This window comes from Trichoplusia ni, chromosome 5, assembly GCF_003590095.1.
Source record: "Trichoplusia ni isolate ovarian cell line Hi5 chromosome 5, tn1, whole genome shotgun sequence".
NCBI lineage: Eukaryota > Metazoa > Arthropoda > Insecta > Lepidoptera > Noctuidae > Trichoplusia > Trichoplusia ni.
Genome location: NC_039482.1, coordinates 15,596,437 through 15,613,128, shown reverse-complemented (window position 1 = coordinate 15,613,128; position 16,692 = coordinate 15,596,437). Strand labels below are relative to the sequence as shown.

General features: G+C 33.4%; 1 protein-coding gene across 1 annotated transcript in view; it reads right to left on the bottom strand.

Moving 5' to 3' along the window:
* LOC113493713 (dipeptidyl aminopeptidase-like protein 6) overlaps window positions 1-4,581 on the bottom strand; it is a 109,143-nt gene extending 104,562 nt beyond the window's left edge. The window contains exon 1 of the mRNA XM_026871705.1: window positions 4,254-4,581. Within this exon, the coding sequence (XP_026727506.1) occupies window positions 4,254-4,523 (270 nt within the window). The 5' untranslated portion in view covers window positions 4,524-4,581. The remainder of the gene's footprint in view (window positions 1-4,253) is intronic.
* Between the last annotated feature and the right edge of the window lie 12,111 nt (window positions 4,582-16,692).

The window sequence follows — 16,692 nt, the reverse complement described above, 5'->3', positions numbered from 1 at the left end:
CATAGGCCGGTATTAACTAACGTACATAATATATACTTGAAACCGAATTGCTCTTCAATATTAAAACATTATAAAATATGTAAACATAATTAAAAAAAAACGATTCTTCACATTTTGTTTTAAACAAAAACGAGAGACTACCTAAACTGTTTCAGGTACCATTCTAAAAAGGATTTAATTTAAAGGAGTTGAGAAAGTAACATCTTTATTCAAATGCAACTATTTTGTTTGAAGTATTATGTGTACAATTTGACCTCTACATCATTGATTCAATAATGTGCGCGACTTATGCTAACGCAACGAATACAAAATAATTTATTTTAAGTATTTTGGGTTTATAGAGTCTTTTGTGTGTCGCGACGTTTCATAAAAAAAAAAACATTCTTCTCTTTTTCTTACTTTTCCCAAATTAAAAACAAGGACTACAAAAAAAATGCAGAAGAATACCAAACGCAAAACCAAGACAAAATCTTTGCTTAATACACAAGAAAATGTCAACATTTTCTCTCCGTTCGCTAATTTCCCATTTATTGTGTAGCAAAAGTTGTCTGTCTGTGTAAACTTAAATTGTCTGGACCTCGGAGACCTGAAGTTTGTCTAACTTTGGTCCTCATTTTGTTGCTAGAACAACTCATATTATTCACTTTCAACATAGATTTTCGTGAGATCAACATTTTTAGTGGCTTATTTACAGCCCAGATGGAAAAATTAAGTGTTGTAATGTTTCATAAGAAAATTTGTAAGTGCCTCTTATTGTTTGTTTTTTAACGATGGCTATCATTCATGTTTAATCTAAATGTATTTAAATTTTTAAATTATAGCAAAAATCTTTAGTTTTTGAAAACTCATTATGAAATGAGTATAAAATAGTATGCAGTTCAAAAGCACTTCAAACTGAACATAAATATTCATGGTTCCAGTGACAACAGATAGCTTACAGTTACAGAATGCTGTTGCCTTTGAGAAAAGAACGTAAATAAAAAAATGTATTATTTGAAAAAGATGTGATAAGTACAATAGTGGAGCGGCGACGATCCGAAGAATTGTAGTAAGTAATGTAAGGTAACTCAATTCTAAATTCAGTTTCATTTAATCCCCATCTCTATCACGAAAATCAACAGTCCCTCTGAATCGATAGTTTGCGTAGTCTTGTCGGTAAAGGATCTAAAGGACCGCCCAAGCCAACTTACTTCAAAAATAGGTAAAGCAACATAATTTCAGATGCGTAAGAGAGATGCCGCTATTTGCTATGGAATGCGCTATCTCGCTTCCACAACTGCCTTTGTGTATCGCTACTTTAAGACGTCCAAACCAAACAAGATTAAAAATACTTTACCTACTAAAAGTAGTCGTTCGTAGTCCGCGACCCACGTCAACTTGTTAATATGTATTTCAAAATTATTTTCTCTACAAAATCTGAGACCCGTGAATACTAAAACTAAAATTTGGAATGACACGCCAAGCCTTAGATAATGCAATACTCGGGCCCTCTAAGTGTGAGGGCCCGGATTCTCGCGAAACTTGTGGAAAGGGACTTATATAATCAGTTAAACCCTTCATTACAGTTTTGGCTGGTTTTATGGTGTGAAGGGTTTTGTCAGTGACTAGACACAAGTTGCTGGGATACATTTGTAAAACTAACTGAAAGTAATAATGAAAGTGGGTGAATTGCTAGTTCTGGATAGTGTTCGGTGAGAGTTTTAATTTCAAACTGCAATAAAATCAGTCAAGCTTATTAAGATAGAAATATAATTCTTACCAGTCAGTATCTGATATGAAAGTATATTAAGCAGTTAATAGACTTTACATTATGATTATAGTTGTGTATACTTATTTGGCACGATAATATCCTATATTGATTCCGAAAGATGATGAACTTAGCTTACAAAATGATTTTCGACTCAATTGTGGTAAAGACACCGCATAAAAAAAGATAACATTTGGATCACATTATACAACTACACCTATAATTTAAAGCCTTCCTAACTTCTTGTTACTCTTTGCAGGTAACGCAGAACCAAAATAAATCTTACTGCTTGTAGATAAGGTGCCTTTTACATTGCAACAACAACAAAGAACTAAACTACACACGCACCAACAATAATGACGATGTGCCGAAAATTCATTCACTATTTACAGAACACCACAAAAGTTATGTCTTCTAAAGTAGTGACGAGTCCTAAAGGACAAAACATCAAACTTTATTACTGAGAGCCTAGCACGAACTCTTAAAAATATATCATTAGGGTTGAGGAAAAGAGATGCTGTCATACTCCATATAGCGCGCTGTCCCGCTTCCTCAAATACAGTAAAAGCTTTAATAAATGGTGGTAGGCCTCTTGGTTGTTAAGTTTCATACTAAACTATTACATACTAATTTTGTCAGTCGCCTTTGTTTACCAAAGTCGGGCTTTATCTCGTGTTATTCGGTCTAAGCCTGCTTTCTTAAGGATTCGGATAAAAGGACCAGATTTTTGTTCTGTTTGTGAAAGTTTTATTATTGCTCTGCTAAGGGTGCGTCTCCTAAACTGACATGTTGTCGTCTGACTGATTTTTTATTCATTAAATGCTTGGTTTGAATAAGTAATGCAGTGTCTGTATTATGAGATTCCAAAACTTACTATTTGCTATTGTCTAGGTTTCAGTAAATATTTTTAATTGCTTTTAATTTCATCCCAAAAAAACGTTAAGAAAATACTACCTGCAAGTCGGATAATGAAACAATTTGGATCACCTCTCTACGTATAAACTTGTCGAGAATGTACGCACAATATGTAAGTTGTATTTCAAAATGTAAGTAATTTCCAGAGTGTGTGCCATCTGACCTCCGGTACCTACTTACAGGGGATAACGATGCCCTAAGGTTTTGATTGAGAGAGGTTTCCGAAATAAATGTCTGTAGCAACTGTCGCAGGATTTCATAGCATTTGGGATGAATTGTCGAAATTGTTCTAAAGGGTACGTGTAAAGTGTATCACCATAACTTAATGGTGATTAATGTAAGGCATTTTGAAAAATTGAACTAATGCACACGCGCTTTTTGCTCTACATCACCGTTCAATAGCAAATCAACTTTTAGATTATTGTCACTGTAAAAACTGAAAATGTCTACTGTAAAAATAAATCAAGTTTTTCATTGAAAATGGCTAGAGTGTTCAATACTTACAAAACATCCTTCAAACACTAAGTAAAGTACAGCGCGACCTTAAAAACACTAACTTTTAACACCAAAGGACCACAACCTCCATTGTTACGTCAACCTCATTAAACTAAGAGTTTAATGGAGTGCTATCTCCCTAACAACCATCTGATTTTGAGAGAATCGCGAACTTAGAGTTAGCGCTCACACGCGACGAAACAGTTGCAAGACAGTTGTGTTACACTTTTATTGCTACGCCGTAGCAGAAAAACCGTTTTTATTGGCATTTTGCTACGTCGTAGCAGATAATTAGTATCGTTGCAAGTCTGCTACGTCATAAGGATGATATACAACGCATTGCCGATAAACAGTTTTGTTTTAGTTGAAAAACAGTGGCATAACTGTCTTGCAACTATTTTGTATTCAGTGAGCGCTCGCTCTTAGTTTTCAGCGTAAATCAAGGTTTTCCGATATCGCAAGCCCTTAGGGACGCTGACTGCGGGAATTTAAAGTGCGCTTTATCTTCGATTTCTTGTTAAGTAGAGTTTAATGTTTGACAGAGATCGTGCTCAGCATTTTTTAAGTTATTAAGGACATTAAATTTAGTAGGGAGAGTCAATTTTGTCCAATTTAAATGGGTTCTAGTGAAGTGCTTTAAAGTTAAAAGAATTTGCCAAGAAAATTAGTTGTTCGTTAAAATATGGTATTCATTTGAAGCAGGTAAGACAGGCGAGTCAAATATGGTCAATAAGACGTTATAGATATTCATATTAATGAACGTGAACCTTACAAATTTTAGTCATTAAAACAAGTCACGTTTCTAAAGTTGTAAAAATCACATAAAACTAGATTAATTATAAAATAAAAAGAAGGAGAAAGCATTGAGCTGAAAACAATAAATTTAGATTAAATTGAATATATACGAGTATCATAACGCAATTTCCTATTTCATTGTAAATTAAATTAATTTCAAATAAATACTCCCAAATCAAATAAAATTCCTTTCCAATCTAATCTCACCTATACCTTCCGCAAATAACAATTTCGGAAAACACATTATCATGTTCCCATTCCCCGATCATCCCTTATTACCCCATTTAAATATTAAACTCACCTCCGCGTTGATGGTCGGTGGCATCACGATTTTCTTCTGCGGCGGGGACCGAAGGACCACATTTTCGTCCCTTATGATAATCTGTGGTTCCATCGCTAGAAGCTTTTTCTTGCATTCTTGCATTTGTAGACATTCCTTGTCCTTTCTTGACAAGACTGACTCTGAGGATGCGTGTTTTGATGAACATACTGATGTGTTCTTGCTTGAAAGCTTCAGACTGTCTATCGAAGCTGTCACTTTTGCACTTTCTTTCCCGTTCGAAGACGCCATTTTGGGTTTTCACTTGTTTTAAACAGTATTATTTATAGGAGGATTTTTATAACTAGATTTTTTTAGAACACTAGGTTTTTTATTTTTTATCTTTAGGTATTTTATTTTGGTTACTAATAAAATATATCTTAAGTGTGTAGTAAATAGAATATTTAACACTTCAACATTTTTTAAATTTTGCTTCACTGTCTACTAAAAAACAAAACCGCTTAGGGTCAGTAATTACCTTGTACAGGCCAAGTTTACCGAGATTAAATATTTAATAGTGAAATTGCTAATTTCGCAGAAGAAAAGAAAAGCTTATATAATATCAGAACTTTATGAATTTTCCTTGAGTCATTACAACGAGTCAGTTCGTATTATTTTTATTTTGTACAAGATTTCGGTTTTTGAAAAAAGCTACGAGCGACATTACCTTAATGAGTGTGACTAGAGGTCTACCACCATCCCTTAAAATGTTTCTATAGCCGATGTTTGAAAGAGACGGCGCTCTACATTGTGTAGAGCGCTATCTCGCTCTCACACCTCCAAAAGATTTACTTCAAAGAATACTTGGTAGGTACAGGAATGGCTGTAATAACGTTGCCATTGGAGTAATTGCTATAGTTTGTGGTTCGCTAGCTCTCGTGGGGACTGGTTTGCTATTTTAGTTCCCAAGGAGTTCAGATGTAAGCTTGAATATTGTTCTGTTTGTGTTTGGACTACTTCAAATCTAGATCTGGAATGATAAGAGTAATAGCTTCTAACATTATTATATTGCCCTATAATCCGTGATAATGCACTTTGAATGAACTGTAATTTAATTATGCAGTCAAAAAATATAAGTAATTTGACCAGTTGGAAATTTGGTTGTTCGTTTTTGATCCTAAGGACAGTTACATTCTTAATTATTTATTTCCGTTTCGTAAAATTATTCAAAGTATTGAGATAAAAGTTAAAAACCACATACAAGCGTTTTTCAAACTACTATTGATTAACCTCACTTCATACTTTACATTCTTCTCTATCAAGATCGAATATTCTAGAACATTCTTGAGTACTCCTAATTTCCTTTGCATCATAATTTCTTTGAAAATACTTCAGGTTATTACGAATTTGTAGCTGTTTTATGAAATCTTTCATCGCTTACTCGTAAATTCGATTAACGATCGCCAATCTCACACACACATAAACAAACTTCATATATCGTTACGCACACAAACTCAACTCCATATACAGTTATTACACATACAAACTTCATGCACGGTTACGCACACAAACATACGCTCACACGCTGTTTGTTTATTTGAGTAATATAAAGTATAGCTATTAAAATTTGTTGTTTACCTTCCAACGAATTTGTTTTATTATCTTTTTAATATATATAAACATTATCGAGTGTCAAGGTAACTGTGGTGAAACGTATTTATATTTTCACGAGACAGAGAAAACGAACTTGTGGTAATTTTATTGCTCGTGATATTTTTAGCATTTTGCCACCAGGGATTAAGAGTACAGACAGACTAATCCGAAGTACTTATAGTAACAGAGAACGAAATGGAATATATAAGAAAAAAGCTTAATGGACTCTTGTATTAGATTTCGAAGAAACTGGAACCGCGCAAATAAAATCATTATCGTAACAGTTTAAAGTGCTTGGAAAACGGCTTAAATAAAATTAAACTAAAATTTGAACGTTAAAATACTAACATTTATTTTTCCGATGGCTGAAAAGTCGCAAACCGAATGTTACGAAAAAGGAACTCGCTACTTCTTTCCACAAGATTTTACAATCGACTTTTCCCTCAGCACAATACAGCCGGCAAGCAATCAGTCCTGATTAATACGAGGCGCCAGTTAACAAAACCCCTAATCCATTTACGACGGGAAAAAGTGTAAAAGGACCAAATCACGAATCTAATTTCGAACCGCAATTTGAAATAATAAAACAAATGTTCAACCGGAAAATTACGAAAACTCGCAACCACGCGCCACTGTTAAAATAATTTGGAGAGTTTTTCCAACTATTATAGGTAGTTGGAAAAAGTGGAAGTAGACTTCCAATCTATCCTGATGCATCTGCGAGATATTTAGCAACAGCCTATGTAATTTACTCAACCCAGTTACCTGCTTCTGACTACCCATAACGACTATCAAAGATCTAGAAAAACAGCAGGAGCCCACAATGTAACTTGACTTACGAAACTAAGTTAAATATTTGCAGTTGAAACAAATGAAACCTTTCAGTCATCGGGATTCAGGTAGGCAGGGTTTGGTAGGCTGCTAAAAAACGAAAATGTATTTCCTATTTGCAGCGTTTTTCCAGTGTGTTACGTCAACTGTTGTTTTTGGTCCTTCGGTCCGATGATTTTGCGTACATTGTTCGGACAAAATGTGATAGATAGCTTTTAGTTTCCGAGAACTTTTATATGGAAGTTCGTAAATTCTAAACATAAAATATAAAAATTCTTCAAGTGTCAGAAAACACTATGATTTTTAACACAATATTTCATTTTGCCTTTTTCTTACTTTTCCGCGTGTGAAATAAATGTGCTAGGGTGTTGATTTTTTACAAATAAATCAACACCCTAGCACAGCTGAGTATACCGCCTCTATAAGCCATTAATGTCAGACTTAGTGACGTAGGTGGCTCTGTGACAAATGGCGACCCCACTGATTAATGTGCTTTTAAAAAACACTCATCTTATATTAATAGCTGGATGACGCAAAATTTCGACCGTGAAGTATGGACATCTATTTATATACAAAGTAATAAAAACAAAACAAAATATTTGATGTAAATAATATACAAAGTGTTTTTTCTCAAACCCCGGCAAAGTTAAAAAAATCGGCTACTGTACATAGCTTGTATGTGATGACTTTGCGGTTCTGTCTTCACGCAGCATAGTATTAACGTGCCTTTTTGTCTTAATCTTGTCTATTTTTTTAACATGACAGACAAACGATAAACGAGGCAAATATAGGCATGTGAAATTTGCAATTCGCAATGAGCTAGCGTGATCATCAATGCTCAATTTTTTACTGTATGAGAGGAGGCCTGTGCCCAGTAGCTGGACATTTATAGATTGGTATAATTCCGAAATTCCGACATTTTATTCCGAAAAATTTCGATAATTTTGGAAAAGTTTTTTTGAGAGATTTTTTTTTCTTTTGAATAATATTTTATTTCATCAGCAACAAATCCATAGACAGTTCATTATCTAAACTTAACACAGATGCAAACTATTCAATATAGAAATACGATATAAATCGTGAAGAGTGATTGCGTATTCACTGCGAAAGAAATAGAGCCTTATAATAAAGTTAGCCTTTGTGGTGTGACAGCATAACAATAGCTCCTGTGCCCGCTTGTCATTCAATGCAAATAGGAGAATATGTACATAATATTATTATATTTGTAATATGAAAAGAAAAAGTTATGAATAATTATGTATTTCGGTTAGTTGCACGTGGCTAATCTTGAAATCTCTCTGAGTATCCTATACATGAAAGGCAATTTGAATAACTTCAATACCAAAGAGACCGGAATGAAAGCGAGTAAAACTAGTGCTAACCTAGGTATGATACAAAATAACCCAATAAATTTTATTTATATTCACAAGTATACTACGATTAATCTTGCGATATTATAAGGACAATGTAATGATTTGTTATAGCTAATTTGATTATCGAGTAAAAAAACATGATTTTATATGCGTATCAAAGGACTACATTTTTTCTAAATAACTCAGCTGTGTGTTACAGGGTGTTATATTCTGTTATAATAATAGCTGTACAATATTGCTAAATACAAAATCAAAAATGTATTCCTAAGTGACGTCACGTCAACATTTTCAGGGCCGACGGAAACTCAGATCTTTTTTGTTATAGAAAAAAGTTGAAACTTTTTCTTCGCTCGTTTGCTAGAGATATTCCTCTCGAATTTAATAAGGAAAAGTAGATGGTGTTTATAAAGTAAGTACTTATATTATAAAGTGCTCGTAAATTAATGTTTTATATAAAACGTAGATTGGATGAAAGTATTTAGTGACAGGGACGGTTTTGTAAAGCAGGTGAAATGTCGAGAGATTGGACTTGGATTATCATATAGGTGTAGTTTTATCTACCGGAAGCGTTGCAGGGCATAGCATCTACTTTAAGCCTACTGTCAGACTTTCTACACGTGCAGCCTGTGGTTCAGATATACGCAGAGGACGCTCAATGCCTTACGTGTCCAATATAACAACGGGTTTAGGATGTTGTTGGGGTTGCCCCGTTTTTGCAGTGCCTCCGGTATGTTTGCGGAAGCCAGGGTAGACGGCTTCCACGCGGTAATACGCAAGCGGCTCGTATCACTACTGAGCAGGGTCAGGAGCAGCACCAACAGCATCCTGCAGGTTATTGCGGAAAAGCAGGACTCAGACATCCTGAAAGCATTTATACCTACGCGCACAAATTTTACTATAAATCTTATTATTTTGTAATTATGTATGGACATTGTTCTGAAATAAAGATTATTATTATTATTCTCTTTATTTAAATTAAAAAACATATAAATTACATTTTTAAATATAGGCATATAAAAAAAAACAACATATATTTAAAAATATAAAAAATAGTGTCCAACCGGCAACGGGAACAGGGCCCAAGCTGCCGGTGGTCAGGGCTCCAGAGAGAGGAACCTCCTCACGATGCTCGCCGTGTCCAGAAGTACCGCTTTCTGAATCAAACCCTTGACCCAGACGCCCAACGAGAGCCTCCGAAGATGTTGATCGAGGCTCTTGGCTATTAAGCCATTGGCACTTACGACTATCGGGACAATGATTGCCGAGTCCACCTCCCACAAGTCGACAACCTCGTGAACTAAATCCAAATATTTCAATTGTTTTTCTTTTTCTGCTTTCACGAGGTTCTCGTCATGGGGGATGGTGATATCAACAATCATTGTCCGACGCTCTGATCGGTCGATCACCACTATATCAGGCTTATTGGCAACAATAGTCCTGTCAGTGATGATAGACCGATCCCAGTACAGTGTGATATGACCACTTTCGAGAACATTATTATTATTATTATTATTTAATAAATTCGAAGGAAAATATATCTATTGATCTATTACACTACATTTATCCCAGTTGTAGATGCAACTGAACACAATTTATATTGCTATTTTTTTTACCAAAACGCAAATGTTTTAAAACTAAATGATTGATAGATATATATCACATAATACTTTAAATCAATACGGCCACAACGAATCAACAAAATATTAATAAAGTGATATTAACTGAGCGACTGAAATACACGCGAAATACGTACTTAAAAGATTATATCACTTAGAACATGATTAATTCAGTATTAGAGCGAGATAGAGCTATACAGTCAGATATCGCTTACTCATTCTTACAACGGAACTATTTAAACAAGTCATTAATGTAATACAGCTGGTTTATTAATTAAATGTGTGTTGGTAATTTTCTGTACTCAGATTAATTAAGTATTTTGGTGTGCTTAAATGCTTATTTTAATAAGCAAACAAGAACAAATTTTTGGCTCTCTACTATTTTGAGATAAACTGTTTTTTTTGCCTCTTGGTTGTGTTATAATATAGCAATACAGATACAGCAAAAGTCAACTAACAAATGACATTCGCAAATCGTCGAAAATGAACAACGACATTTGGAATATCGGATTTCAGCAAGTTTTTAGAATATTCTGTCTGTATTTTAGTCGCATGAAAAACTGAATTTACTTTATCGAGTTTTAGTTTTTTATTAATCTGTTTCACGGACTATGTGCTTTTTCAGTAACTGTATATGAGTTACTAATACTGGTCCTTTTGTCCGCAAGACCGTTTTGAACATCGTTTTATTCGGAATCTGTATCGCAAGAACCAAACCTTGAATACATTAATAGTCACGTCGGGAAATCAAGTCTCGTTTAAAAACGGACGCCTGCTACTTCCTAATTGAGTCGCTTCGAGACTTATCAATATTAATAACGGTTTCTTTCCAATTTCTATTTGAGGCACTGTCACATTTCAATATAACACTTCTTTGGAATTTCTTTGAATGTAATTTTTTGGCCTTTTGTAACGGACTTTATAAAATTAGTTTTTTTGTTTTTTCCTTCTTGTTAATTTTACGATACTGGTTTTAGTTGTTATTATGGACTTTCGAACCTTTGCTGAAGACTATTTGACAGACTAGAAAGAGTCCACCTTCTTTGAGATGAGGCAGGTCATTTTGCACTTTAGAAGCCTAATATCTCGTCTGGCGTTTAGCAGATCACCACTCTAGATCCGTTAAAGTTTTAGATATGGTCATCGCCTTAAACTATAGCGTAACCTTTTCTTTTCTTCTTTTTTGATATTTTGATAGCTTTTCACAGCAGTCATGGTGTAAGCATAGTATAGATATTTTCCATATGAAAAACATTTAATCCATTTTGCTATATAAATCACATTGACTTATAAATCATGTTATATTTATGCCACATTGGATCAAAACAGAATTTCCCACCAAATTAATCATGGTACAAACCTACAATTTACTAGAAAATTCCAACTATGAGCCCTACCCTGATCTACGAAGCCATGGTACACTAACCATGGAATCTTAAATAGGGAGTATAACCATTGAGGAAGCGAGACGCCGCTACGCGCAATGTAGAGCGCTGTCTCGTTCGCACAACGGCACCGGTCTTGCTTTAAGTGATTGTAGTATGAGTACAGTTCCTATAATTACAAGTTATAGTCCATTTAGATTTAAATAGCTGTCAAAACAAAGCGGTTTATTTATTGTTTGTTTGACAGCGTTTTTTAGCGATTGTTCACAACTGGAGTCGTGTTCGTAAAGAATTACGAGACTTCAGAAGAATGGGTGATCTATTTGTTGTGCTGTCCAAAAATATATCATCTTCATATGTTATGTTCTTACACAGCTAACTCAAATGGATTTACAAACTCACACATGTAAATGATGGTCATTAAAAAAAAATGTTTTCAATCGAGGAATTGGACTTCACACGAGGACACGCCAAAAACCTTTACAGATTTAAAAAAAAAACGGTACTTCTAGCATTTCATCCTTAATACGCTGTAGCTTACAATAATATTATTATTATATACGTTTGATAGGCTTGATAGTCACATTTCAAACACATGATAAGCTTCAAACCTCCCCCATACAAATTTAACGGGACGCTTACTCCGTCCTTGGTTACGCACGTGCCTACAATTTCAAGACGCTTCGGATGAGAAGACAATAATTATGGTCATCTCTGTACCACAAGTCATCCGATTTAACAAACTACAAAACAATGTAATGCAAATAGATAGTAATTGCATTGCCTACATGATATGTACAGTGCGATTTGCAATAAAAATAAAATTTAAAAGTAAATAATTTATGTGATTTCACAGCTTGTCGGCAATTTTAAACGTCTTTTTTTACTGCGTTTTTGAAAGAATGGCCTGATTTTTTTTAAAGTCGATTCTGCATTTAATAAATAAAAATACCAGCCAATAAATATGACACAGTTAACCACAGGCTTTTTACATTTAGTCACATTGGTAATTGCCTACTTAGGGATCAAACCTGCACGCTTGACTAAACAAATCCGTACAGAGAACCGCAAGACCGGGAAGATTGGGTTGACATACATAAGTAGTATAATTTATCTTCCTTATACATATAACAGTGTATAAAGATGGGACAAAGAAAAAAAAATTATATGAAGTTGCGCGTTTAATTTCTAGGTTAGGCAAGACGAATGTCCAAGAGTATTTCGATGAAAATTGTGTCGAAAATAGCGGAGCAATTAATGGCGATTCGTTCGCCTAATTATATGACATAGCTTGCTTGTTGTAAACTTTTAGTACGGCATGTAATTATTATTACCTACACTCAAATAGAGTAGATGAATGAATTTGTAAATTTGATTTGATGGATAAAAGAATTGCTTTTTTAGTTGATCTTAATATCACGCTTTGAAATGACTTTTTATTTACTTACTATTTTTTTTACTTGAAACAAATTTAAGCACAAACGCTATGTGCGCATAAAATGCGATTAGATATGTTGTTCTTGAGCTTTAATCTTTATTGACATTAAGAATATTATAGTACAGCACATAATTTTATAGCTAACTGTTAGTCAGAGATGTCATACAATTGTTATTATTTTCAAAACAGTTGGTATCTGATTTTCCTCTATTAGAGACGCCAACACACAATAAAATATGTATATACATATATACCCAAGAAAAAGTCTTGTTATTGCTACCTAAATCTCTAGATTTCCTCTCGTACACAGGAAAAACAAAAGAATTCATCAGCTGTTAACTGTCCCGCACCGAACATACGATTCAAATACACCAGCTAGATCGACTTGGTCGATAGTAATCTTATCCATTGAACAATATCGGTATTTCTACTAGAATCCATTCTTTACCTTTTACAATCTTTTATCGCAAATCCTTTCAAGACTCGAAAGGATATTTTATCTATCTTTTGTAGGGATTCTAACTTTAAATGTCTTGACGCAAAGGTTATTCATCTTTTGCAAAAGATCGAGTATTTGAAATAAATAAATATTGTTTATTTTCTACGCTCCACTCTAAGACAAAAAGATTCATCCTTCATTCAAAGTTTCATCAAAATTAGTTAAGCAATACTAATTTTGATGAAACTTTGAATGAAGGATGAATCTCAAGATCTAATAATCAGAAAATAGCATTTTTAGGAATTATTTATTTTATATCATGGTTAAAATCTAGTTTCGAAAATTGGCCTCGTAAACTTGCTTACCGGGTCGTAAAAATCTAGGCAATCAGTCTTAAGACGCGGTTTTCTTTAAGAAAAGACGCCGCAAAAATATGAAGAATTTTTAAAATTACGTGCAAGTCAGCACCGTTGAATATTTTGATGCAGATAATCTGGAATAGCCAAGGATCATAACGGGAAAGCGTGATGATCGTTCATCTTTATGTGGGAAAATATTTTCCCCAATGTGGGAAAATTACAGGTATTTAGTTCATGAGATCTCGTCAATTATGTTCTGAAATTGAAAAAATATTCCAAAACATATTTAGGTTAACGAAACATTTTGTGTTCAAAGTTATAAGAAATTGTGGGCTGTAATTATATTTAATCAAAAGGCTTTGTAATCAAATATCCCACGATCAATCAAACAAAGAAATATTCCATTTTACTAAAGACAAATTACACAAAGCTGTCATTTCGACGTCAAAAGAAAAACAATTGGAATAAAAATGTTTAATTATATCAAGTCGCTGGGCTAGGCTCAGTGGATGAAGAGTTTGGCTTTCGTATTTGTGTTTCAGGTGTGATATTGGTAATGGATATATGTTTGGGTGTGATCAGTATTTTTTTTATTGTGTACTTATGGTCAAAGTATTATTGTACTGTTTCGAAAATTAAACGGATTCAAATACGTAAAGATATACCTATATTTTTTTCTATCACATTAATAATGTCACTTTAGATACAAAAAAGTGTTAATATAATTTATATAAGACGCATGGGTAGGCAAGTTTCGTTCCCAGACCTTTGCCAATGTACAGGACTGTTTGAAATGTTAATTCTGTGTAAATGTGTACGCACAATACTGTTAGCTCGGAAACTAATACTGAAATTTCCTTTTAGCATACTTTTCACTTCATTTTATTAAATTTAGTTATTTTTGGCGGAAATGTAACTTTTAATTTTCTATAAATTGTTTTGATTCTTTTTGCTACCCATAAATATTGGAAAAAATTATATTGATTGATAAAAATGGAATTTAGTAAATAATTATAAATGTTAATTTGATAGTTTCAATAATACCGACTACGTTCAACACTCATTAGCTTTTGTAAAGTGAATGTCACATCTCATTATTAAATCACTAACGCGAACATCACAATAATTAAATTACTTTTTATTAGATTTTCTTTAATATCTAACTTTCAAATTACATTATCCAACAAAACTGCGACGGTATAAATTAAATTTAGCAAATATTTAATCTCGGTCTTAACGTGATATTGGGTGATAAATCTAATTAAATTATTTTTGCTTTTTGATTACCATAAAACCTAATTTATTTTTTATTTAAATTATTATTTAACACAATCACTATTATATACACAGACACGAAACTACAATGGTTTTTTGACTGTACAGTTTTGTTTATAAATGTGTTTTAGAACGACGCGTGGAGGCGGGCGGCCGCGCCGGTGCCTGGCGCCTGACTGACGCGCGGAGGCGGGCCCTGCAAATAACCAAAGGTCCTTCTCGCCGAGATCTTTTTGTCTATATCTGACTTATTTTTTAGGATGTCGTTGTGTTTGATTTGATGGCTGGATGAGCACAGTCTCAGTCTGGACTGTCAAAGACTAATGGGAGTTTTTGGTGATTTTGTTAAATGTGATTAAACGTGTCTATTAAAAACGTTGTAGACACGCTAGGCAATAGGGTCTATTGTAGTACAGTCAGTTCAATGTGTACAGATATTTTTTATCTCGCTCCTGTATTTTGAAAGTTGGATTAAATAATTTTTTTCCATTGAAAAGTTTTTTTTTTTTTGCGGACCGTTCAAATCGGTTTAACATCTTGCAAAAGAAAACACTAAATGATAATATACCCAGTTAGATATATATTTTTTATTTCATTCCTAAAGGGTAGTTATAAAGGTTGTAAAAGTTGTAGTTGTAAAGGGTAACTACAAAACTCTCCCAGTAGAATATCCGACTCGCACCTGACCGTTTTTTGCAATATTTCAATAAACAATTCAATTTATTTCTTCCTAACAAAAACAATTCGCAACATGTATGTAAATACGTGTATACTTTAACGCTCAATAGTAAAACTAATTCCCATGTTAATTAAGTTGTTAACATTCGGCGTATGTTTGCGAAACCATAAGGGTTCTGTGATGGAATACCCTTTAAACAACCCTTGTCACTCAGTGGGGATGGGGAACTACCACTACCACTTCATATAAGACTTTTGGCGTTGTAGAAAGAGATGGAACTCTACCCCGCGTAGTACTCTGTCTTGCTTCCACAGTTGCGAGAATCTTGTTTTATATGTCGTGGTAGGTCTTTTGAGGTAAGATTTGGGGAATTATCAAGAAGCTGTTTAGTTTGTTATTAATTACTGTTAATGTTGTTTATATTTTATTTATTTATTTATTAAAAAATAGAAAATAGGAAATTACATAAAAAATCGCCAAACTGCAAAGCAGTTTGTTGGCGATAATAGCGCTCTTTATTATACATTTTTCTTTATTGTGTTTTTATAGTTTACAATGAGTGTAGTTGCATTTATTATTCTTATATATAAACAATAATCACATTATATATACTTTATCTTGCAACTATTACAATATAAAAATTAAATTTATATTCTAGGAACATCAACCTGTTTATATCTACCATTATTTATTACAACTAATTCTTATTGAAATTTCTATTTGGTTAACAATTGTAATGAGATCTGTTCTTACTCCTATGTTTATTTATAATATTAATACTTCTTTTAGTCTTTTCTTAATAGTTACTTTGCTTACTTCTTTGGACATATTTCTTATAAAGTCTAGTTTATTAAATATTACAGGAGTTATATATTTCCTCGTTCTTTTACCATAATAATTTCTTACAGATGGTATTACATATTTACCCTGTTCAACCCGCCTAGTGCGATAATTATGTGCTATTGGATTTTTGTACATATTTAGCTTACATTGTTCTAATGCTATAAGGTAATCTACTTTTGCATGCACTGGTAGTATTTTACATATTTTAAATAATTCGTCGTAGTTTTGTTTGCACTTTAGTTTAACTTTTTTCCTAACTAAATATTTAATTATTCTTATTTGTAACTGTTTAATGCGATCTAATTGCGTTTTGAACGTGAGGCCATAACTACTTAGTCCATAACTAATTATTGAGTCGACGAGTGCATAGTATACTACATATAAAACTTTTCTATTCACAAAGCTACTCAAATGAAAGAATTTGCTTAGGATTGATTGCAGTCTATTGCATACCTCATTAACGTGAAGTTTCCAGTTAAGTTCACTATCCACTGTCAAACCTAGGTACCGGAATTTATCTACTACGTCTATAGCTACGCACTGGCATCCTATTTTGTTGTGGTGCAGACATTCGTAAGTATGTCCGTAGA